This window comes from Mustela putorius, unplaced genomic scaffold (genome assembly GCF_011764305.1).
Source record: "Mustela putorius furo isolate JIRA1106 unplaced genomic scaffold, ASM1176430v1.1 tig00537297_pilon_pilon_pilon, whole genome shotgun sequence".
NCBI classification, from domain to species: domain Eukaryota; kingdom Metazoa; phylum Chordata; class Mammalia; order Carnivora; family Mustelidae; genus Mustela; species Mustela putorius.
In genome coordinates, this window is record NW_025422435.1 from 1,076,910 (window position 1) to 1,100,674 (window position 23,765).

Consider the following 23,765-nt stretch of genomic DNA (forward strand, 5'->3'; position numbering starts at 1 on the left):
CCCTTTCATTCCCTCAGCTTTATTTTATTTTATTTTTTTAAGATTTTATTTATTTTTTTAAGAGAGTGAAAGAGAGAGAGACACACACACACACACAGAAAACAGACAGGCAGAGGCAGAGGGAGAAGCAGGCTCCCTGCTGAGCAGGGAGCCCAATGCAGGGGTGGGGGGCTCCATCTTAGGATCATGACCTGAGCCAAAGGCAGATGCTTAACCGACTGCGCCACACTGCCGCCAGTCTTTACCTCAGCTTTAGGCACACTGGCCTCCCCGTCTCTAGGATTCAACTAGGTGGTTCCTGTCTCTGCATTTGCTCTTCCCTCTGCCTAGAACACTCTTTCCTGGATAGCTGCAGGACTTGGCAGCTCCCTCTATTTAGGTCTTTTCTCAGTGTCACCTCCTCAAACAGGCCTTCCCTGGGCACCCTGTCTGAAATAGCAATCCCAGGGGACCCTGGGGGGCCTCAGTTGGTGAAGTGTCTGCCCTCAGCTCAGGTCATGATCCTGGGGTTCTAGGATCGAGTCCCGACTCCGCCTTCCTTCTCAGTGCAGAGTCTGCTTCTCCGTCTCTGCTCCTCCTTCCACTTGTGTGCTCTCATTCTGTGTGTGTGTGTGTCTTTCTCTCAAATAGAATAAAATAAATAAAATAACGACCCCATTGTATCCACAGCTACCTCTCTTGATTTTCCTCCATAGCACTGATCACTGCTTGTTGTGTTATATTTATTACTCGTCTCCCTGCCCAGAATGCCCAGTCCATGAGGATAGGGGTTTCTGTGGTTTGTTCACTTTTGTATCCCTGGTGACTAGTGCATTGCCTGGCACATAGCAGGCCATCAATAAATACGCGCCGGGGGAAGGATAGGCTGAACCCAACAGCCAAGCTTCTGGACCTGGGAGAGAGATGTTGCAGGAGAGACAGGCGAGAGATGGCGCAGAGATGTGCCAAATGGGCTCAGGAGTGGACCACAAAACAGTTTCTGCGGAATATTCCTCGAAGGAAAAAATATACGAGCAAAAGCCAGATGGAGGGCGGTAGAGGAAAGCTCAGTAACTCTTGAAAGGAGGGGTAGGGTGGGAAGGCTGGAGATATTTCCCTCGCTCCAGCCTTCTAGGATCATATCATGGAGCTGACTGGAACCTTTAGAGAGGCAGTCCAGCCTGGCAATAAAGCCAGGAGGGGGCAGCGAGCAGGGCCACCAGCTTGGCAAATGAGCGAGCCAGAGAGACCTGGTGTAGGCCTTGAGAAGTGACATCTGTCCCCACAGGATACAGCTCTAATTTGGGTAGTTTCTCTTCTGCTTGGGTTCATTTACACACACGTAAATATCATTCCCAGGCCCTCCTAGATCAACCCTCATTCTCGCTGATTCTGCTTTATCGCCATTTCCAACTCATATAAACCCATCCCTTCCATGATGCTGCCAGCGTGATTCCCACCAGCACATTTCTTTTCTTTTTTGAAAGATCTTCTTTTTAAAGCAATCTCTATACTCAACGTGGGGCTCGAACTCACAACCTCAAGAACGGGAGTTCCATGCTCTACTGACTGAGCCAGCCAAGCGCCCCTGCTCTAAAGGAAAAGGCATTTAGGTGACTTCTTGGGGAAGATAGAATTGTACTGAATATCTAGAGCTAACCTGGGCCCCTGGGGGAACCAGGAGAAGCTTATGGTCTCTGCTTTCCCTTTAAATCCTCACAACATTGACTGAGTCCTATTATGTGCCATTCATAAGTGCTGACATCAAGAGGTGGGAAAGGTCTCGAATGTAGTGAAAAAGACCCAAGCTCATGAAGATTTACCCTTGTGTTTTTTAGAGTTTTATAGCGTTTGCTCTTGCATTTAGGTCTATGATCCATTTTGAGTTGATTTTTGTATTTGGTATGATGTAGGTATCCAACTTTATTCTTTTGTGTTGGAAATTCAGTTGTCCCAATACTCTTTGTTGAAGAGACTATTGTTTTCCCCACAGAAATGGACTTGGCACCCTTGTCCAAAATCATTTGGCCATAGACACGTTGGTTTATTTCTCTACTCTCAAATTCTGTTGCACTGATCTATATGTCTATACTCAATGCCAGTAATACACTGTTTGGATTACTGTGACTTTGTAGTAAGCTTTGAAATTAGAAAGTAAAAAAAAAAAAAGAAAAGAAAAGAAAAAGAAATTAGAAAACTCCAGCTTAGTTCTTTTCTAAGACCGTTTTGGCTATTCAGGGTCCCTTGAGATTCCATATGAATTTCAAGATAGATTTTTCTATGTCTGCAAAAGGTCATCAGAATTGCGCTGAATCTGTGGATCACTCTGGGCAGTATCAACACTGTAGCAAAATGAAGTCTTCCCACCCATGAGCACAAGTGTCTTTCCATTTATTTGTGTCTTCTTTGACTTCTTTTTATTTATATATTTATTTTAAAATATTTATTTATTTTTCAGAGAGAGAAAGAGAGAGCACAAGCAGGGGGAAACAGCAAGCAGAGGGAGAAACAGGCTCCTCACTGAGCAGGGAGCCTAATGCAGGACTTGATCCCTGGGATCATGACCTGAGCCAAAGGCAGATGCTTAACTGACTGAGCCACCCAGGCATCCTTTCTTTAATTTCTTTAAGCAACATTTTTCAGGCTTTGGTATGCAAGTCCTTCACCACTGTGGTTGAATTTATTCCTAAGTATTTTATTCTTTTGAATGCTATTGTGAATAAAATTGTTTCCTTCCTTTCCTTTTCAGATTGTTCACTGATAATAGAAACACAGCTGATTTTTTTGTCTGTTAAACTTGTACCCTACACTTTTGCTGAATTTGTCTATTAGCTCTAGTAGTTTTTTTTAAATTTTATTTATTTGAGAGAGAGAGAGAGCGAGAGCAAGAGAGAGCAAGAGAGAGAAAGGAATTGTTCCCGGTTTTGTCCACAGATATGGTACATAGTGGGTGCTCAAGAAATATTTATGGAATAAATGAATAAAAGCCTGGAAAGATAAACACTGACCTCTAATAGTGGTTCTTGCTGAGACATGGGGTTATGAAGGAGCCATTATCTCCATCGTTTGAATTTTTTTACCGCAAAAATATATTGCAAAAAAATTTCTATCACACACACACACACACACACGCATGCGCACGCATTAACACACACACTCCCACTGTTTTTCTTACCAAGTAAATGGTAAGGAGAAAGGCATTGTGGGTCAAGGGAGGAAGGCTTTAGGACTCCAACTGAGGTAAACAGAGGTTTCTCATAGAGAGCCATTCTGGAACGGGACCTCAGCTGTCTCATTTCTCTTGTGCAGTAGCTGTGTGATCTTTTTAAAACACAAATCTCATCAGGCCAATCTAGCTTAAAACTCGCTGATGGCTCCCTCACCTGCAGGATCTAGTATGGCCTCCCCTGCCTGGCATAGGAGGCCCTTTATGATCTGGCTCCTGCTACTTTTCCTCCTCTCACTCATGAATGTTATTTCACCTTTTTATGATAGAAATTAAAAAAAAAGAAATTTAAAAACACACGAGAGCAGAGAGAATGGTATATTCGACATTGATGTGTCCATTAAATCAACTTTGATCATTAACAATGGTTTTCACATTTAGTTTTGTTCACGTCCACCGACCACTTACTGCCATATGTGTGCACCTTTCCCCCTTTTGGAGTATTTTTAAATAAGCTGCAGATATATTATTTCACCTGTAAATACTCCACTGTGAATCTCTAACAGACAAGGACTTAAATATATATATTACTATCATGCTGTTACTGCACTTAACAAGATTGTCAATAATTTCTCTTCTACGGGCCTCTCTCTTTTAAGAAAATCTTTATTACTGAACTAGACTTGACATGTCATGTTATATTAGTTTTGGGTGTACAACATAGCGATTTGACAATTCTATACATTACTCAATGCTCACCATAATAGGGATGGTTACCATCTGTCACCATGCAATGTTATTACAGTATCACTGACTCTGTTTCCTAGGCTGTGCTTTTCATCTCCGTGACTTATTTTATACCTGGAAGTCTGTATCTCTTAATCCCCTTCACCTATTTCCCCATCCCCTGATCCCCTTCCCCCGTGGCAACTACCAGGTTGTTCTCTGTTTCTGTTTTTCCTTTGTTTGTTTGTTTAGATCCCATATATAAGGGAGATCCTATGGTATTTGTCTTTCTCTGACTCATATCACTCAACATAACCCCCTCTAAGATCCATCCAGGCTGTGGCAAATGGCAAGATCGCAATCTTTTTTATGGCTGAGTAACATTCCGTTACACACACACACACACACACACACACACACACACACTCCACATCTTTATCCATTCACCCATCAGTGGACGCTTTGGGCTGCTTCCATAGCTTGGCTATTGTGAGTAATGTTGCAATAGACATAGGGGCGCATACATCTTTTCAAATTAATGTTTCCGTTTTCTTTGGGTAAATACCCAAAGTGGAATTACTGGATCATAGGGTAGTTCTATTTTTAACATTTTGAGGCACCTCCATACTGTTTTCCATAGTGGCTGCACCGGTGGACATGCCCACTCACAGTGCATGAAAGCTTCCCCCTTTTTAAAATATAAATATCCTCCCCAACACGTGTTATTTGTTGTCTTTTTGATACTTGCCATTTTGGCTGCCATGAGGTGATAGCTCATTGTGGTTTTGATTTACAAATAATTTCTTACCATCACCTAGTCCATGCCCAAATTTCTCCTATTGTCTTTTTAAAAATAGATTTTAAAAAAGATTTTATTTATTTATTTGACAGGCAGCAGGAGAGATAGTGAGAGAGCACACAAGCAGGGGCAGCAGCAGAAGCAGAGGGAGAAGCTGACTCCCTGTTGAGCAGGGAGCCCGATGTGAGACTGGATCCCAGGATCCGGGGATCATGACCTGAACCGAAGGCAGATGCCCAACTGACTGAGCTGTGCAGGGGCCCCTCTTCTGTTGTCCTAAAGACACCTTTTTACAATTGGTTTGCTCGAATACTGCTTAATAGTCTGTGTTCCAACAACACTAAAGTGCTTGTCACCTCCCTAAATTTTATGTGCCTCTGCCTGGCGTGCCTGCCCCGGGCCCCTGGCCTTAGATCAGCTTGAGTGTCATCACTTCTCTGTGGTCTTCATGATTGCCACAGTCTGGATCACCTTTCTCTCCTCTGTGTCCCATAATACCCGGGATAAAAGGCACTGCTTTCTCCGTACATTGTTCCTCCTTTCCATAGCTGTGTATTGAGAATTACCATAGTATCACGCTGGGCCCTGGGGATACAGTGATGAAACTGACAAAGTTCCCACCCTCCTAGCATGTGTGTAGGAATAAATAAAAAATGAGTAAGAAAATGATAAATGGTATGCTTATATTATTATTATTATTATTATTATTATTATTATTGTTTTGGAATAGAGAGGGCAGTGTGGCTACAATAGATGAGGTGGCTGGTGTATTTTACTGAGGTAGTAACATGTGGCTGAAGACGGAATTAGAGGGAGCCAGTCTGGGGAAGATTGTGGGCATTCCAGGCAGAAGGATAGGCATGCCCAGAGACCCTGGGGTGAAGGGTCCCTGTCTTGAAAAGCTCTATTTATGTTTGTCTTTACCTCTGCATCTGTAGCTCTCATCCTTTTGGGGAATCATATCCCTCCTTCCTTGCTTGAGTGGACACCTGGGTGGCTCAGTCCTTTAGGTTCTCAGCTCTGGATTTCAGCTCAGGTCGTGGTCTCCAGGTCGTGGTCTTGGGGTCATGGGGCATAGGGCTCCAAAGTCAGCCCAGAGTCTGCTTGGGATTCTCCCTCTCCCTCTCCCTCTGCCCCTTTCTCTGCTCATGGGTGTTCTCTCTGTCAAATAAAATAAATAAATGAAATCTTAAAGCAACAACAACAACAACAACAACAAACAATCCTTGGGTGTTGAAAATCTGAAAATGAGTTCTAGCTCCTTGCCCTGAAGAATGTGCAAATGCACAGACCAACAAATTTGCAACCTATTTCCCTATAATTCCTACAGCCAGGGAATTTCAGGAAGATTTCCTGCCCAGACGGGGTTCACCTTCAGGGCAGAAACATACCTCTGATATCTAAAATGTGCTCTACAGTGTGCTTTCCTTCATTGTCTTTCTGATCCCTTGAAACCTCCCCACGCTGTTGGCACAGTATTATCCTCATTTGATAGATGGAGATAAGCCTCGGAGGCGGTGTGTTACTTGGCCAAAGTCACACAGCCCAAGAATGACAGGGAGGGAACTTAAACCCAGGCACTCTGAAGGGGAAGGCACTGCCAGGTCAGCTTGGGGCCCATCACTGAGCAGGAGGTTTGGCGTCTTGTTCCGAGCAAAGGCTGGGGAGAAAGAGCTGCTGGAACTTTCTGTGAGGGGCTTAGAGATGTCAAAACCTGCTCTGTCTAGGTAACTGCTTTTCTTCTTGCCCTTCCTTTTCCTTGTCCTCCTCTTCTTCCTCCATCCTTTTTTTTTTTTTTTGAATGACGATATTTGATTTTCTTATAAAGAAGTCTTTCTGCCTTAGAAAGCGTCTTTTAAATACAGAATTGGAAATATACTTCTCTCTCTGGGACAGCTCACAATGAATAACAGCAGAGGCAGATCCACACCCCAACCCCCAACCCCAAAGGGAATCTGGCTTGGGATTTTTCCATTGGCTTTTTAAAAAGATTATTTATTTACTTTTTTTGGACCAGGTAATGCATTCACACGGTTCAAAAATCAAAAGGTACAAAAAGGAACACAGTGCAAGTCTCTCTCATTCCCCTGCCACCTGCCACCTGGTTTCCTTGCCTGGAGGCAACTGAGGTGCCCTACTTTCTTGTGTATCTTTCCAAAGATGTCTTATGCAAATATAGGCATATCCAATACATACACATGTGCATATATATACACATAAATAAATGCATACATACATATATATGTAATTTCTTTCTTTAAATGGTTATTTTCTTAACCCTTGAGTTGCAGACACAGACTATACTCTTCTGTCTCTTGTCTCTCTACCCCTGTGCATGCCTCAGAGAGTGGAGACCCACAGGGATCCTGGGAACCCAGGGTTTTCCTCAGTTTCCAGGCCCATTTTCATGGCAACCCCTGCCCCTGCACCCCTTGCCCACCACACTTTAGACTCTTTTCAGAGTCTTTCCACCTGTGAGAATTCGCCAAGCACTCACAATGGCTCATGCACTGTAGGAACTATTTGCCCCACTTTACCCAAAAGGAAACAGACCCAGAAAAAGTCAAGTAACTTGCTGAAAAGCGCACAACTGATGTCCTTGTGCGGCAAGGGCCGGGGAACAGTGTGGGGCTCGGTCCAGCTTGGACTTTGGAAGCCAGAAGAAAGTTGTTTACTCCAAAGTCACAGTTTAAAAATATTTTGGTGGCACTAGGTGTGGGGCCGTGGAAAAAAAGAAAAAAAAAAAAAAAAGGAAGGGTATTCGCAGTTTCAGCCGGGCTTGCTTCCTGGCTCTGCCACTTACAACCCGGTAAGGTACTTCGTGGTTTGTAGCCTCAGTTTGCCCATCTAGAAAGTGGGGATGATTATATCCACCCAGGGGGGTGGAGAGGGACATAATATAAAAGAGAGCCATTTGTAAAATGGGGCCTATTCGGAAGCTTGCTTTGCATCATCATCATCATCATCATTATTATTATTATTGCCGCTCCTTGTGGGGGGTGTTTCCTGAAGGGAAGACAGGCTCACACCGGGGTGCAAAGCTGACCTGCCTACAAGCCACAAACCTAAAAAAGACCCTTTCTGGCCTAGTGAATTGTAAATCAGGAGCCCTCCAGCCTGACCAGTCTTCCTTGCCAGCTCGGAACCGGAACCTCCGGGGTGGTTAGAACAGCCCCAGGGCCTGAGCACAGACTATTCCTCAGTGGGCGTCTTGAATTTACTTTGATCTGAAACTTTCCCTGCAGATCAATTCTTTTTTTTTTTTAAGTTTATTTTTCCAATTATAAAACTAGAATGTGCTGACGAGAGAAAATTTGGAAAATATTGAAAAGGAAAAGGGACAAATATGAAACCAATCCTTACACCTTCCTCCTCTGGAGAAGCCCACTTTGGTAAATATTTTGGTGTATTTCCTTCAAGTCTTTTTTACCCTTAGGCACTTATGATAATTTTTAGCAGAGCAATTCTTTCTTTCTTTATTTTTTCTTTTACAGCTTTACTGAGGTAAAATTGTTATACTCAAAGCGGTAAATAATTAAATGTGTAAAATTCAGGGCGACTGGGTGGCTCAAATGTTTGAGTGTCTGCCTTTGGCTCAGGTCATGATCTCTGGGTCCTGGGATGGAGCCCCAAGTTGGGCTCCCAGCTCAGCGGGAAGTCTGCTTCTCTCTCTCTCTCTCTCTCTGCCTTTCCCCTTGCTTGTGCTCTCTCTGTCTCCCCCTCTCTCAAATGAATAAATAAATGATCTTTTAAACAATGTGTGTAATTTGATGACTTCAGACTGTACGCAGTAACTCAGTCTGTCTGGCTGGTTTTGCGAATGCTGTGCCCACCTTTGGGTATTTATTTCTTTTTTAAAAAAAGATTTTATTTATTTATTTGACAGAGACCGCGAGAGAGCACAAGCAGGCAGAGCAGCAGAGGGAGAGGGAGAAGCAGGCTCTCCACTGAGCAGGGAGCCCAATATGGGACTTGATTCCAGGACCCTGGGTTCACGACTTGAGCCCAAGGCAGTAGCTTAACCAACTGAACCACCCAGGCACCCCTGAATGTACTTTTCAAAAAGATTTTATTTTGAAGTGATCTCTGTGCCCAAGGTGGGGCTCAAACTCACAACCTCGAGATTATGAGGTTACGAGTCATTCGCTCACGACTGAGCCAGACAGGGCCCCAGGCCTACTCCTCAACAAGAATTAAGTGAAAAGGAATCCTGAAGGCCATTGAGGTGGTGCACTCTCAGGAACAGGCCAGGCCCCTGGGAGGCCCTGCAGGGGTGGGTTCTAGAACTTGCTCTGGTGCACTTGGTGGCACTGGCTGTCCAGTGGGCAAAAGGTCCTTTTCATTCAGGTCCGTTATCCTTGTGAAAGGAAACTGGAGCACTAGCATGTTCCATTTTACCGGGTGGCTGCCTCTTGGGGCCAAGGCCTTTACAGGAATTTGGGGTGATGGCTTTGGAGGTGGAGCCCCTAGAGAGGATTGGAATAGGGGAGACTGCAACCAGACCAAGCAAGCCTGTGAGACAACAAACCTTGCTGGGTGGTCTCTCATAGGCTAGGAATTTGGAATTCTTGGTTTGCCTTCCTTGGCCTCCCCCACACCCACCTGCCCCATTCAGTGCCCTCCCCCTCTTCTATTTTTTTAAAATCCCCCTTATTTTTGATATAAGTAAAACTTCCTTTAAGCTGAGAATGTATAATTAGAATAGAGGGCATTTGGAGTGACTGGTATTCCTAGCCAACCAGGGGCCCCAATGTTGTTTAATAAAAGCTTGGCTATTCCCATCCCCGATATGGTCAAGGCTTTTTCCACTCCCTTCTGCGGAATGCCCATCCCCCCTCTGAGGCCTGGAGAGCTACAACTCACCCTGGGAGGCCTGGCTCAAATATCACCCCCTTTGAAACGCTCCAGGATGCTGTTCTGGCTGGGAGAGTTGCCTTTTCCTAGATGCTCCCCCCAACTCTAGATTCATGTTGGTAGCAGAGTGAGAAATTGGTTGGGATCTGAATCTTCCCTTCCTTTGTCCTGTTTTGGAGTTCCTAGACGGCTAGGATGGGGCTGTGTCCTTGTCTCCTATCTCAGTCCCAGGAGTTGGAGGGGCTTTTCATAAATATTCGGGGAATCAAGTGATCAGATCACAATGTTTCACTGTCCTTTCTGTTTCCTCATCTCACTGGTTATTCCCTGTCCCCATTTTGCCACCTTCTCTTCCTCCACCCCCCAGATGGCAGTAACAACTGGATCCCTTTTTTGTCAAGTGCACTGATCATCTACATTCAATGGGGGCAAGTATCCTTGCTATCCATCAAAATGCCTCTCCTTAGATCCACAGGCCACCTACCCTTCCTGTCCCTGACTCTCTCCGCAGGGAGGGGAGAGCTCCTCCCCAGTGTATGGGGGTACACTCTCCTTGGTTGCAGTGCCTGTATTCCCATGAGGCCTGGATGGGCCCCAGCACAGGATGGAGCTTGGCCACATGTCACCAGGACTTAGCAGGGACACACTAGTTCCTTTGTGAGGAAGGGGTGGTGGTGGGATGAAGTGGGATGGGGGTGGGGCTTCATGGGGGATCCAGTGCTCGGAGAGCTTCCCAGGCAGGTCCCCAACAAACCATGGAAGCAGCAGTGTTATCCTTGATACTTTGGTGAGAGGAAATGTTCCCAACTGTGAGTGCTGTACGGGGCACAGTACAATGAGGACAACGGGACAAAGAGGTAGATTTTCAAAGATTTTATTAAAAAACAAAATAGATCCACAACCCTAAAAACAACACAGGTAGATTTCTTCCCACCTCCCGGTCTACTGATCAGTTCCCCTCCCCTAAGACTCCATGTGGATGGTCCTGAGGCCCAAACCCTGCCTCTGGGCTCCCCCCACCCCGCAAACCAGTGACCAAAGCATCACGTTTTTCTCCAGCGCCTGATGTCTCCTTTAAGAAAATAAAAATACCCCCTCCCTGACTTGCTTAAAAATAATTTTCGAAGATTAAAAACGGCATTTGTGTGTTTTTAAAAAATAAACACTTTAAATGCTGGAAATCTCTTTCTTCCCCTAGGCCTAGCTGAGGCCTCTGGGGTGCCTGCCTTCCTCACCCCAGGAGGCCAGCTGCCACTTGGTGCCCCTTGGAAAATTTCAGGAAGTAATTTCTTCCAAATTTCCCCTGCAGTCACAAATTCCACACGCTGCTCGCATAAACACGCTGTCTTCATTACAAGCACTGCTCCTTGGCTCTGGAAACCTGATCTCTTTTTGTCAACTAGACCACATGCTTCAGATTCCCTGCAAACAGGAGAGAAAACAAAATTCAAATTCAGGTAACATATGTGAATTATACCTCAATAAAGCTGTTTTTTTTTTTAAAGGACTTGCATTTTGGGGCTTGTTCTCTTGCTGCTCCTGGGAACCCAGAGACCTCAACATATGAACAAGCCCAGGCTAGCCTGCTGTATGGTGGGAGACATACGGTGGGAGACATTACCCTGGCAACTGCCAGTTACCCACTGGATGAGTGAGTGAGGCCTTTGGCAGCCAGCTGGTGGCAGAACCAGGTGGGTGAACCCAGCCAAAGCCAGCAGAAGAACCGTCTGGCTGAGCCCAGCCCAACTGCCAATCCACAGAGTCATGAGCTAAACAAATGATTATTTTAGGCCTCATGCTTGTGGTGCACGCAGGCACACTCCCTCACCCCCAACACAGTCAACTTCTTAGACTTCACACTTCACTAACTGTGTCAAATCTTCCTCCACCCTCCTCCTTTCTTCCTGGCTTAGCTGTGCACAACCCTCCTAGCATTTTCTCTTGTAACCACGTATGAAGTATGAACTGGGGGCTTTCGCCTGCCCTTGGGCCAAAGAGTCTTTCAGGGAAAAGGGAGCACCTGCAATCCTACAGATCTGAGCTCCACAAATGAAAGATGTGTGCTCACTTGGTCTCTTTCTCCTTGCCCCACTTGCCCAAGCAACACTGGGCTCTACACCCTGTTGACAACTTGTCCTCTGAATCAGGAAGAATGCACCATGAGGGCAGGGACCCAGGTTGTCTTGTGTTTTCGCTGATTGCCAAAGTCTAGCACAGGGCCTCACACACAGCAGGTGCTCAATAAATGGCTGCATACATGGAGGGAGGAAGGAAAGGAAAAAAGCAATCAGCACCCACTTGCCTATCTAGTCTTACTTATTTGTTTATTTAGAGTTTATTTATTTATTTTAGTAATAAAGTTTATTTCTTTCTTTTGTTGTCTCAACACCCAACAGGGGGCTTGAACTCAGAACCCTGAGATCAAGAGTTGTATGTTTTTTTTGACTGAGCCAGCCAGGTGGCCTAGTTTTAATTTTAATTTTAAATTAACATGCAGGAAAATTGATTTGTATGTGCAGGTCTATGATTTTTTCATACACATGTAGATTCATGATACAGAACAGTCCCATTACATGCCTCCAAAATTCCCTGTGTTAGTCCTTGGCAGTCACATCCTCTCCTTTGCTTCTTACCACCTGGCAATCACTGACCTATTCTCATCACTCTAAGTGTTGCCTTTTTGAGAACGTCATATGAGTGGAATAAAAAAAAAGTGTATAACCTTTTGTGACTGGCTTTTTTTCATGCAGCACAATGCCTGGGTGTGTCATGAAAACTTTCATGTGTATCAACAGCTTATTCCTTTTTTTGGGGGGTGGTACTTAACTTTTTAATTTTTAAATTATCATAGATTTATAGGAGGTTGCAAAACAATGTCAAGAGATACCCTTCATCCTGTTTCTCCGAGTGGCAACATCTTTTATAATGATCATTTGATATAAAACCCAGGAAACTGACATTGGTACATCACAGACCACATTTGAATTTCATCAGTTTTATACACACACCCACACCCACACACACTTGTGTGTGTGCATATGTGTCTGTGTCTGTAAGTGTATAGTTCTCTACAGTTTTGTCACATGTAGGTTTGCATAATCCCCATCACAAGAAGATACAGAACTTCATCTGTCACCATAAAGAGTTCCCTCCTGCTACCTTGTTATGGTAATTCCCCTCTAATCCCTAACCCCTAACAACCATTACTCTGGTCCCCGGTTTTATAATTTTGTATATAGCCTTTTGAGATTGGCTTTATTCATTCAGCATATTGCCCTGAAGATCCATCCAAGTTGTCATACGTTAAGTTCATTCTTTTTTTTTTTTTTTTACCACAAGAGTAGGATTCCATGGTTTGGATGCACCAGAGTGTGTTTAACCATTCACGAACTGAAGGGTATCTGGGTCGTTTCCAGTTTGGGGCTATTACACAGAAAGCTGCTGTGAACATCCATGTACAAGTTTTTGCATGAACACAGCTTTTGTTTCTCTGGGATAAATGCCCAAGAGTGCAGTTGCTGGATTATATGGTAGCTGCACGTTTTTTTTGAAAACTGTCAAACTGTTTTCCAGAGTGGTCATACCATTTTGCATTTCCACCAGTGATGTATGAGGGATCTAGTTTCTCAGCAAGTTTTTCCTTTTTTTTTTAAAGAGATTTATTTATTTATTTGAGACAGAGACAGAGACAGAGAACACGAGCAGGAGGAGGAGGAGTAGCAGAGGGAGAGAGAGTATCCACAAGCAGACTCTCTGCTGAGTGCAAAGCCCAACAATGCGGGGCACGATCTTGGGACCCTGAGGTCATGACCTGAGCTGAAACCAAGGTCAGCTGCTTAACTGACTGAGCCAACCAGGCCCCCCATTTCTCAGCATTTTTGTCAGCATTTGGTGGTGTCACTAGTTTTTATTTTGGCCATTCTTATAGGTGTGTAGAGATCTCTCACTGTGGTCTCCATTTGCATTTTCCTAATGGCCAATGATGTTGAACATCTTTTCATGGGCTTATTTGCTATCTATATATCCTCCCCATGTCTTTTGTTAACTGGATTTTTTTTTATTACAGTTGAGTTTGGAGAGTTCTTTATATATTCTAGATACAAAGCTGCTGTTAGAGATATGATTTGCAAATATTTTCTCTCAATATGTGACTTGTCCTTTCATTCTCTTAACTCTTGCAAAACAAAAGTTAATTTTGTGGATCATGTCTTTGCTGTTTTAAAGCCTGAAACTCATGGTCTCTGGACAGTTTTTTATTCTTCACCTCTTAGTTCAAGCCTCCTCCACATCTAATGAGTTGCCAAGCCTAATCTCCAGATGCCTCTCAACTCTGCCCTCTCCTTCCTGTTCCACTGTCTCAAACTTAGTCACATCTCTCATTAGTCAGATCACTGGTGCTCCTGCCTCTGCAGTTGTCCCCCACACAATCGCAAGCTATGATCACATGCCTTCCCTGCTCCCAAAATCCTTCAGCAGCTCCTCACTACCTACAAATGAAGTCCAATCCCTTAGCTTAAGGGTGCCCCATCCATACTTTCCCATTTCCATGGGGGCCTTTGCAACAATACGTTGCCTCTGCTGAGGAAAATCTACAGAGGATCCTGATGCTGAAGCTAGGGGTCCTTCTGAACTCTCCGTGTAGCCAGAGCTTGACAATAAATGAGTGACTTCATGGATAAACAAAATTCCACGTCCAAGTATTCCAAACACACATGTTCACAGAAAGGAAAGGTGGGTGCTGTATCCTTTGTTGCTCTGTCTCACTCTCCAGTTACATTTGGAGGCAATTAAGAAAAACAACAGAAATAATTTCCGCCAAAAGTGGATGATGAGCAATATTGAGTTTGGGTAACAATAAAAATGTAAGCTTAAATAATGCCTATTGTTTCCCCCTCACGTCTAGCTTTTCCAACAGTGGGTGGCAGCCTGAGAAAATTCTAAAGGCCGGCATGGTCTGGAGCCTGGGGAGACACAGAGTACAGACCAGAGGAGGAAAACACAAATGTTTATAGAGGCCAAGAATGCATTGTATGTGAGTCAAGCGGATTAGGGGCAAGATGTATGGAGCCTTCTTGAGCCTTTATTCTTTTTCTTATTTTGAGTCATGACATGAGTATAAGAAATAGTTCCCTTTTTTCTTAATTCTATTACAAAAGAAAACAAAACCAAAGCAGTGTAAATGAGATGACAAATGAAAATTCACACTTGGGGGCACCTGGGTGGCTCAATGGATTAAGCATCTGCCTTCAGCTCAGGTCATGATCTCAGGGTCCTGGGCTCTAGGTCCATATCGGGTTCTCTGCTCAGCAGGGAACCTGCTTCTCCCTCTCTCTCTGCCTGCCTCTCTGCCTACTTGTGATTTCTCTCTCTCTGTCAAATAAATAAATAAAATATTTTTAAAAAAGAAAAAAAAGGAAGTTCACACTTGGCCTAGGGTAGAATATACAAGAGGGAACAGTGGGGCTTGTGGCACAGAGGATGGCAGGAGTTCACGAAAAGGGCAGCAGCGACCTAGTCCCAGACACTGACTACTGTGCAGGAAGGTGGGCCCAGTGTGACCAGATCTTTCGATTTTCCAAGAGAAGGCAGAAATTTCCATTTGTGTGCAAAGTTTCCACCATCTTAAATGCGGATAACTGCTTCACACTTTTTTAAGATATCAAAATATGAGGCCAAGTGAAACAATTTTGGAGGCAAGATGTGGCTCATGGGCTCCAGGGCTGTGATCTCTGGGACAGTTCTGACTTAGACCTCAACATCCTCAAATATCCTGGTTTGGACAATACATTGTATCATCATTCTACCTCTGGTGTATATGAAGGAGTACCGAATTGGGTCTCAGGAGGCCAGTGTTCTATTGATTCATCAACTGACTGACTGACTCATTTGTTCATGCATTTATTCAATAAACATTTATGGACTAACTATTCTTTGCCAGGCACTAGGTGCTGGAGAGCGCTGTCTTTAGTCCTTTTTTTTTTTTTTTTTGGAGTTAATAGACTTTATTTTTAGAGCAGCTTTAGATTTACAGAAAAACCGAGCAGAAAGCACCAAGACTTCTCAAATCCTCCTGCCTCTTGCCTCCCCTGGAAGGTGGTGTCCACCCTATTATCAACATTTTGCATTAGCATGGTACATTTGTTTTAGGTGATGAATGAATATGGACTTGATTATTAAGTAAAAGTCCATAGTTTATATTTGGTTTCACTCTTAAGTGTTGTACAATTCTATGAGTTTTGACAAGTGTAGAATTCACCATTACACCTATTTGTGCCTTCCTTCCTTTCCCCAAAGCCTTGGCACCCACTGACCTATCTTTCTAGTTTTGCCTATTTGAGAATGTCCTATGGGTGGAATCATAGAGTGCTCAGCCTTTACAGACTGTCTTCCTTGACTTAGCAATACGTGCTTAAGTTTCCTCCTTGTCTTTTTGTAGCTTGAGAGCTCATTTGTGTTTTGTGCTGAAAAATATGCCATTGTCTGGCTACACCATTGTTTGTTTATCTGTTTGTCTACTGAGGGAAAACTTGGATGCTTCCAGGTTTTGGCAATTATTAATAAAGGGGACATAAATATTCATATGCAGGCTTTTGGGTGGACATGAGTTTTCAACTTATTTGAGTAAAGAGCAAGGAGTCCAGTACAACTGCTGGATCATATGTTAAAACTCTGGAAGAACCTTCCACTTGTCTTCCAAAGTGGTCATACCATTTGGTATTCCCACCAGTAATGAATGAGAGTTCCTATTGTCCCACATCCTTGCCAGCATTTGGAATTATCAGTGTTTTGGTTTTTAGGTATTCCAATAGACATACAGTGATAGCTCATTGTTTTAATTTGCAAGTCCACCCACTTCCCTCCATCCTTCACTGCATTAAGCTTACTCCAAACCACTACCACTCTTTGTGTGGACAGCTTTAATAGTCTCAAAATTGGTATCCCTGTTTCTATCCTTGTCCCCTACAACCTATTTTCTACATAGCAGGCAGAGTGTCTAGTTAAGACTTAGGTCAGAGCACATCACTCTTCTGTTCAAAATCCTCTATGGCTGCTAATCACACCTGGAATCAAATCCAGTTACCAACCCTGCAGGTTCTGGTGCCTGTCTCATGTATCCTACCAACCACTCCTCCTGCTTAATCTGTTCTAGCCACATGGGGCTTCTTTTTTTTTTTTTTTTAAAGATTTTATTTGTTTATTTGACACAGAGAGACACACACCCATATGCAGCAAGAGAGGGAACACAAGCAGGCTTCCTGTCTATCAGAGAGCCCAACATGGGGCTCCATCCCAGGACCCCGGCATCATGACCTGAGCCGAAGGCAGATGCTTAACAACCGAGCCACCCAGACGCCCCTCATGGGGCTTCTTTTTGTTGCTAGAACACATGAGTCATTTTTCCTCCACAGGGCTTCCCCCGCTGTTTGCACTTGCTGTTCCTTCTGCCTGAAATGCTCTGTCCCTGGATATTCCCATTTCTTTCTTTCTTTCTTTTTTTTTTTTTAAGATTTTATTCATTTTTGACAAAGAGAGATAGTGAGAGAGGGAACACAAGCAGGGGGAGCTGGAGAGGGAGAAGCAGGCTTCCTGCCAAGTGAGGAGCCCCATGCAGGCCTCGATCCCAGGACCTTGGGACCATGACCTGAGCCGAAGGCAGATGCTTAATGACTGAGCCACCCAGGCACCCTGGACATTCCCATTTCTGACTCTTCTCATTCAGATCTCAATTCAAAAGTTATATCTGAGAGGCCTTATGACTGCCCCATCTATGTGGCCACCTCTCCACTCTCCTGCCATCACTTTCTGTCACGCTATCCTGTTTTATTTCCTCCCATGCACTCAGCACGCTGAAAACATCTTGTGTATTGATTTTGATTGCGTTTGTATCCCTTCACAAGCCCTGTGAGGGAACCCTTGTCTGTCATGTTCATCACTCTACTGTAAGCACCCTCGACAGTTCCTGGTACATGACAGGTGCCCCAGAAATATTCATTAAAGAAATGGACATCTGTGGAGCTATAGAAGCCGCAGATAAAGCACTTCCCCATTCAGTTCACAGAGGCCTAAAGTTTGGTCATTGCTCTTAAGGCTGTTAGAGCAATGAGGTGAGTCAACATAGGCTTAAAAAGGAAGCGTCCATGCCACCAGGCTAAGTGGCAATTGAGTTCTGAAGACAAGAAGTGACATGGAAGTTTGGAGGAATGCTAAGGAACCCCAGCACCCTTGGAGGCTGAGTGGCACCACAGAGGAACAGAGAAGTAAATTTAGGGCTGTTGAAAAGTGTTTCCCAAACTTCCACTGTATGGGTGCCCATTTCAGGAATGCTGTCCTATCTACTTAACATCTGTATTGATAGTAACAATATTTTTCTTTGTATCATTTCACTTTAAAAATTTTAATACTGGGGCGCCTGGGTGGCTCAGTTGGTTAAACGCCTGCTTTCAGCTCAGGTCAATATCCCAGGATCCTGGGATGGAGCGGGGGTCAGGCTCCCTGCTCAGTGGGGAGTCTGCTTCTCTCTCTCCCTCTGCTTGCCGCTCCCCCTACTTGTGCCCTCTCTCTCTGTGTCAAATAAATAAATAAAATCTTCAAAAAAATTTTAATACCTTTTTGGGTCTCATCTATCCTAAGTAGTAGTAGGTAATCGTCATCATCAAAAACAGACTTGATGTGCTTAGTACATTTTGTTTTATTTTTGAAAAGATTTTATTTACTTATTTGAGAGACAGAAATAAAAAGAAATACAGAGAGAGCACGAGTGGGGGGAAGGGCAGAGGGAGAAGCAGGCTCCCCTCTGAGCAGGGAGCCTGACACAGATGCGGGGCTCTATTCCAGACCCCTGGATCATGACCTAAGCCGAAGGCAGACGCTTAACCGAGGAAGCCACCCAGGTGTCCCTGTTTGGTATATTTTAAAATATCCACTAAAATGAATACAACTATTAAAATAAAAAATATCTTTGTGTCACCTCAAACTGTCTCTCACCCCAAGGGGCAGGAGGCACATTTTGAGAACAATCACTGCAGGGATTGCTCTGGGACAGCTGGTGCCCAGGCTTCTCTGCTGATTCTAGTATCTGCGAATCTTGGACTGTGCCCTCCCCAACTCTGATCCCCTGCCATCCAGCTCCCTCAACCCAATCTGGTCCCCCATCTCTGTCCCTTCATTTCATAAGCCTTTACTGTTGTCTGCATTGGGCGGGGCCCTGTGCTGGGTGCTGAGGTCACAGGGGGAGAGCAAAACATAGTTCTTGCCCTCAAGAAGTTCTCAGTCTAGTTGGAAAGGCATATATACAGACAAACACATCATAGTCCATAACAAGGTGACAAAATACCAGTCTGTACAGAGAGCTCAGGACATACAAAGAGGGTGTGGAGGGCTTCACAAAGGAGGCAGCATCTTTAAGGGCAAAGGGGGAGAGAATGTTCTAGACACAACTATATATACAAAGGCAACTGCAAAGTTTTCGTGGCCAGAGCACAGGATGATGGGTCAGGGAAAAGGGCAATGAGGTTGGAGAGGTGGCCAGAGGTCAGGCCATCAAGGACCTAGAAGGCCATGGCCTTATCCTAGAGGCCATAGGGAGCTGCTGAATGATTTTAAGATGGGGAGGAGGCCCATGTAGCTTGATCTAGGGCTAGAGCAAGTTTTCTAGTTGCTGCCTCCTCACAACCATGTTTGGGGGTGGATCTCACCCTCTACCTGGGAACAATGGCAGAACAAAAGATTTCTGTGAAGCCTTGGTCATGTGCTGATATGGAAGGCTGATTCAATTTTAGCTCTTAATTGTCAACTGTATTGCTTGCCTTGGAATGTAGATCCCTCCTGTCATCAGAAAGCCTTTCAATGACAATTAAGTATAACCACCAATTACCACTTGTCTGCTACTGACCTGAATTAGAACCTGAGGCTGTGGATTAATTCCACCAAACTTCTGGCATTTACAGGATATCTGCACTTAAAGGATATTACCCTGATGGCTAGGGTGCTCCAGTCTTAGCTTGCAAGAGACTACTGCAATCTCAAACAGAATTGAAGCCATTTCTAAAATAGCTTATGATTCATTTTTTTCTCCCCTCCTGTGCCTAAATCTGCTGGCTCCATGTGGAGGGATAGGCACAAGTAACTGTAGAGGTGACATCACAGGAGTGGGCTGCTTGTCTGCCAGCCAGCCTGTGGAGCCTGGCCCGGAGTGGCTTATCTGCTGGGCAATCCCTCCCAGCCGTTTTGGAGTCACAGTTCCAGGTTCCTTGGTCCATGTGCTTTCTCCATATTTCTTTTTCAGACAAGAATTCTGGGCCGGGAAATCCAGGATAATGGGAATAGCAGTGGCAGGAAGAATAATACAGCCTTACATCTGTATAATGCTTTAGAGTTGTGAAATCCATTTGCTCCATTTTGCTCCACCCAAACACCAGTGGGAAATGGAAGCTGGGATTTTAGTCCTGAACTGGAGATAAATCCTCCTTCTCTTGCACAAAGGAGGTAAATGCTAACATTCCCCATTTGCTTCAGGGCCCATCATGATTAGGCCTTGGATACCACCAGAAGGTCAGAGAGACTCCTTTCAGTGTCTAGGTGCTTCCTGTAAGATATATTTTCCAGCACAAATTGCCTGGCAGGCACAATCTATTAACTATGCCATCCTGATTGAGCCAGCAAGTAGTGCCAGTCTCAGCACTGCCAACTCCTTCTGTACACCCTGGTTTACAGTCCCAATGGTCTCAAAGACCTTTACTGGAGCCAAAGGCATGGCTGTTAACTGTGGAGCCCTGAAGGTAGGGTGTGTCATGAACATCTGGAAGTGCCAACAGCTGCCAGAGCAGGTCAAGGGTCTGTGAAAGGAAAAAGTGGAATCCGAGTCATATTAGCCACTACTGCGGATCCTGAAGTGAAGGGCCATCGAGCCCAGATACGAACAGCTGAGGCATAGGGTGAATGGATTCTTTCCTTGAAGGAGCCGGAAAAATAGTTCTGCATGGATCTCATGTTTGCTCTGTGATGTTCCAACACCCGGTCCCAGCATAGTTTGTTGCCCCCAGTGCTCTACTGCTACACACAGCATGAAAAGTCTCACAGCCTAGCTTCCCTCCCCTGATCCTCCCCAGCATCATGGCTGCCAAGCTGGAGACTAAACCGGTGACATACTCTTGCTGGACCGCCATGGTTTTAGATTAGATTTCAGTGTTGCGCGCATGCGCACATGTGCGTGTGACGCCTGTGGTTGGAGTGAGCCACAGGCACTCACGAGTGTTGCAAGAATGGCGGGTAATCCTGCTGTTGCTGCTGTAGGTGCTGCTGCCATTGCCATCGCCACCGCGCCGCGAATTCAGGATGATCCAGTGCAAGACATAAATGCTGGTCAGTGCCACGAAAACGTCATCTTCGTAAACCTAGATGCTGTACTCAGGCCATTCTGTCGGAAATCTTGGCGGGGTATAAAAGTGACCCTTTTGAAAGTTGAATCTGCAAACTTATATGTGGAAAGTGACTGGCAGAACAGAACATCATCACCTCCAAAGCAGAGAGGCCTCCCAGAACTTGTTTTCCAGCTCATGGGGGATATGTGCGCCTATGAAAATAGATTAAGGATCACTGCTTCGGCCTCTTTTAGAGATGTGAATAAAAAATCTTGGCTTGGGATTGCCTCCTCTCTGGTTGACTGATTTTTCAATTGATTTGTATTTATTAGCTAATGAAATTAAAGTTGTAAAAATGATAACAGAAACACAATAAATCTCCCCCACAACTGGCTGTTTCTATGTCACTATGGTACATTCCTCACTTTGATTACTTCAAAGTCTATTATTTTGTTCTCAATTATTCTGTTTTTCTGGCACTGGAGAAAATCAATTTGTTTTATTTTCTCTTATTCATGCACTCAATTATGCTCTTCGGGCACATTTAATCACTTTGATGTTTTCATTTTATGGCCCGTCTCTAGGCACTTCAGCTGCATTGCTGCCAACAGGCAAGCAGGACTAATTTGCATGTCACAATAGACTTGAAATTCTAACTCAATTTCGAAATCTTTATGAAATCTCCCTCCAAAATATGCTTGGAGCTGCAAAGAGGCAGAAGGATGTGGGTAAACCAGAAGCCTATAAAAATGCTTTCCTTTCTCAAAACACCGAGAGCTCTTTGGTGGCCTGACTGGAGCTTGGGGATGTCCTGGTCCAGGTGTAGCAGAGGAGTCTACAGGATGGGATGTCTGTAGAGCTTCCGCTGAGACTCTGTGGTGAGAATCCTGCAAAGACTGCCCCTCAGCATCAAGGCCAGGGAGGCTGGGCCTGCTTACTCTGGCATAAAACGCCTATCAGCACTGCTGGATTTGGCAGCTGTGCTAAAGACAGCACCTGAATCTCAGTTGGTTAAAGGGCCTCCGGGTAGACTGAGAGAATTGTCAACAGTAAGGCATTCCAGAACTCTGAGTGTTTTACCTTATTTTCTCTAATAAGTTCTTTTTAAAAAAAAAATAGAAAAATGCAGTTTATTTTATTTTATATATTTTTTAACATTTCAAGTTTTGATTTATATTCTAGTTAGTCAACATACAGTGTAATATTAGTTCCAGTAGTAAAATTTAGTAGTTCATCACTTACCTATAATAGCCAGTGCTGATCACTACAAGTGCCCTCCTAATCTCCATGACCCATTTAGCCCATCCCCCAACCACCTCCTGCCATCAGCCCTCAGTTGTTCTCTGTAGTTAAGAGTATCTTCTCTAGAGGTGCCTGGGTGGCTCAGTGGGTTAAGCCTCTGCCTTCAGCTCAAGTCATGATCTCAGGGTTCTGGGATCGAGCCCCACATCTGGCTCTCCCCTCAGCAGGGAGCCTGCTTCCTCCTGCCTCTCTGCCTACTTGTGATCTCTCTGTCAAATAAATAAATAAAATCTTAAAAAAAAGAGTATCTTCTCTAGTAAGTTCTAACCTCCTTTCTGATCCCTGATTATTTTAGAGCTAACAGCTGGAGGGGAATAAGTGATATAACTGCTTTAGGCATGTACTTTGGGCAAACAGGAAAAAAAAAAGCTTAATTAAACACATTAGAGGCCTCCAAGTATTCTTCAAAATTTCTAGGTTTGGGGGCGCCTGGGTGGCTCAGTGGGTTAAGCCTCTGCCTTCGGCTCGGGTCATGATCTCAGGGTCCTGGGATCAAGCCCCGGGATCGGGCTCTCTGCTCAGCAGGGAGCCTGCTTCCCCCGCCCGCCTGCCTCTCTGTCTACTTGTGATCTCTGTCTGTTAAATAAATGAATAAAGTCTTTAAAAATATTTCTTGGGGCGCCTGGGTGGCTCAGCGGGTTAAAGCCTCTGCCTTTGGCCCAGGTCATGATCCCAGGACCCTGGGATCGAGCCCCGCATCGGGCTCTCTGCTCAGTGCAGAGCCTGCTTCTCTCTCTCTCTCTCTGCCTGCCTCTCTGCCTACTTGTGTTCTCTGTCAAATAAATAAATAGAATCTTTAAAAAAAAAATATTTCTTGGTGGGGCGCCTGGGTGGCTCAGTGGTTTAAGCCTCTGCCTTCAGCTCAGGTCATGATCTCAGGGTCCTGGGATCGAGCCCCACATCGGGCTCTCTGCTCGGCAGAGCCTGCTTCCCCCTCTCTCTCTGCCTGCCTCTCTGCCTACTTGTGATCTCTCTCTATCAAATAAATAAATAAAAATCTTTAAAAAAATATTTCTTGGTTTGTTGTATACTAAAACCAGCAACTCCATCAGGAAGAAGGAAAATTCCATATTTCCTCTTCTAAACCTTGGGCATGACCTTCAATTTCTCAGGTGGAATTCCAGCTCCCTTCTTTGTTCTGTGACCTTGTACAAGCTAATCAACCTCCCTAAGCCTCATCTGTTGAATGGAGCTAATAACATTATCTACCTCAGAGACAGACTTGCTTCCCAAACTTCAATACTGCCAAGAAATTTGTCATATTTATATACCACTTATGTGGAAACCTCTCTCATACCAACTCTGTTTAAAAAAAAAAAAAAAGCTTGGGGCGCCTGGGTGGCTCAGTGGTTTGGGCTGCTGCCTTCGGCTCGGGTCATGATCTCAGGGTCCTGGGATCGAGCCCCGCATCGGGCTCCCTGCTCCGCAGGAAGCCTGCTTCCCTCTCTCTCTCTCTCTCTCTGCCTGCCTCTCTGCCTACTTGTGATCTCTGTCTGTCAAATAAATAAATAAAATCTTAAAAAAAAAAGCTTATCCTAAGCAATGATATCTGTGAAATCATCAGATTTTGATGTGTCAG

General features: G+C 44.6%; 1 protein-coding gene across 2 annotated transcripts in view; it reads right to left on the bottom strand.

Moving 5' to 3' along the window:
• Positions 1 to 10,382: 10,382 nt before the first annotated feature.
• The window catches only part of HDAC8 (histone deacetylase 8), a 225,175-nt gene continuing 211,792 nt past the window's right edge, over positions 10,383 to 23,765 (bottom strand). For both annotated transcript variants that reach the window (XM_004777267.3, XM_004777268.3), the window contains one exon: positions 10,383 to 10,946. In XM_004777267.3, the coding sequence (XP_004777324.1) occupies positions 10,924 to 10,946 (23 nt within the window). In that variant the 3' untranslated portion in view covers positions 10,383 to 10,923. The remainder of the gene's footprint in view (positions 10,947 to 23,765) is intronic.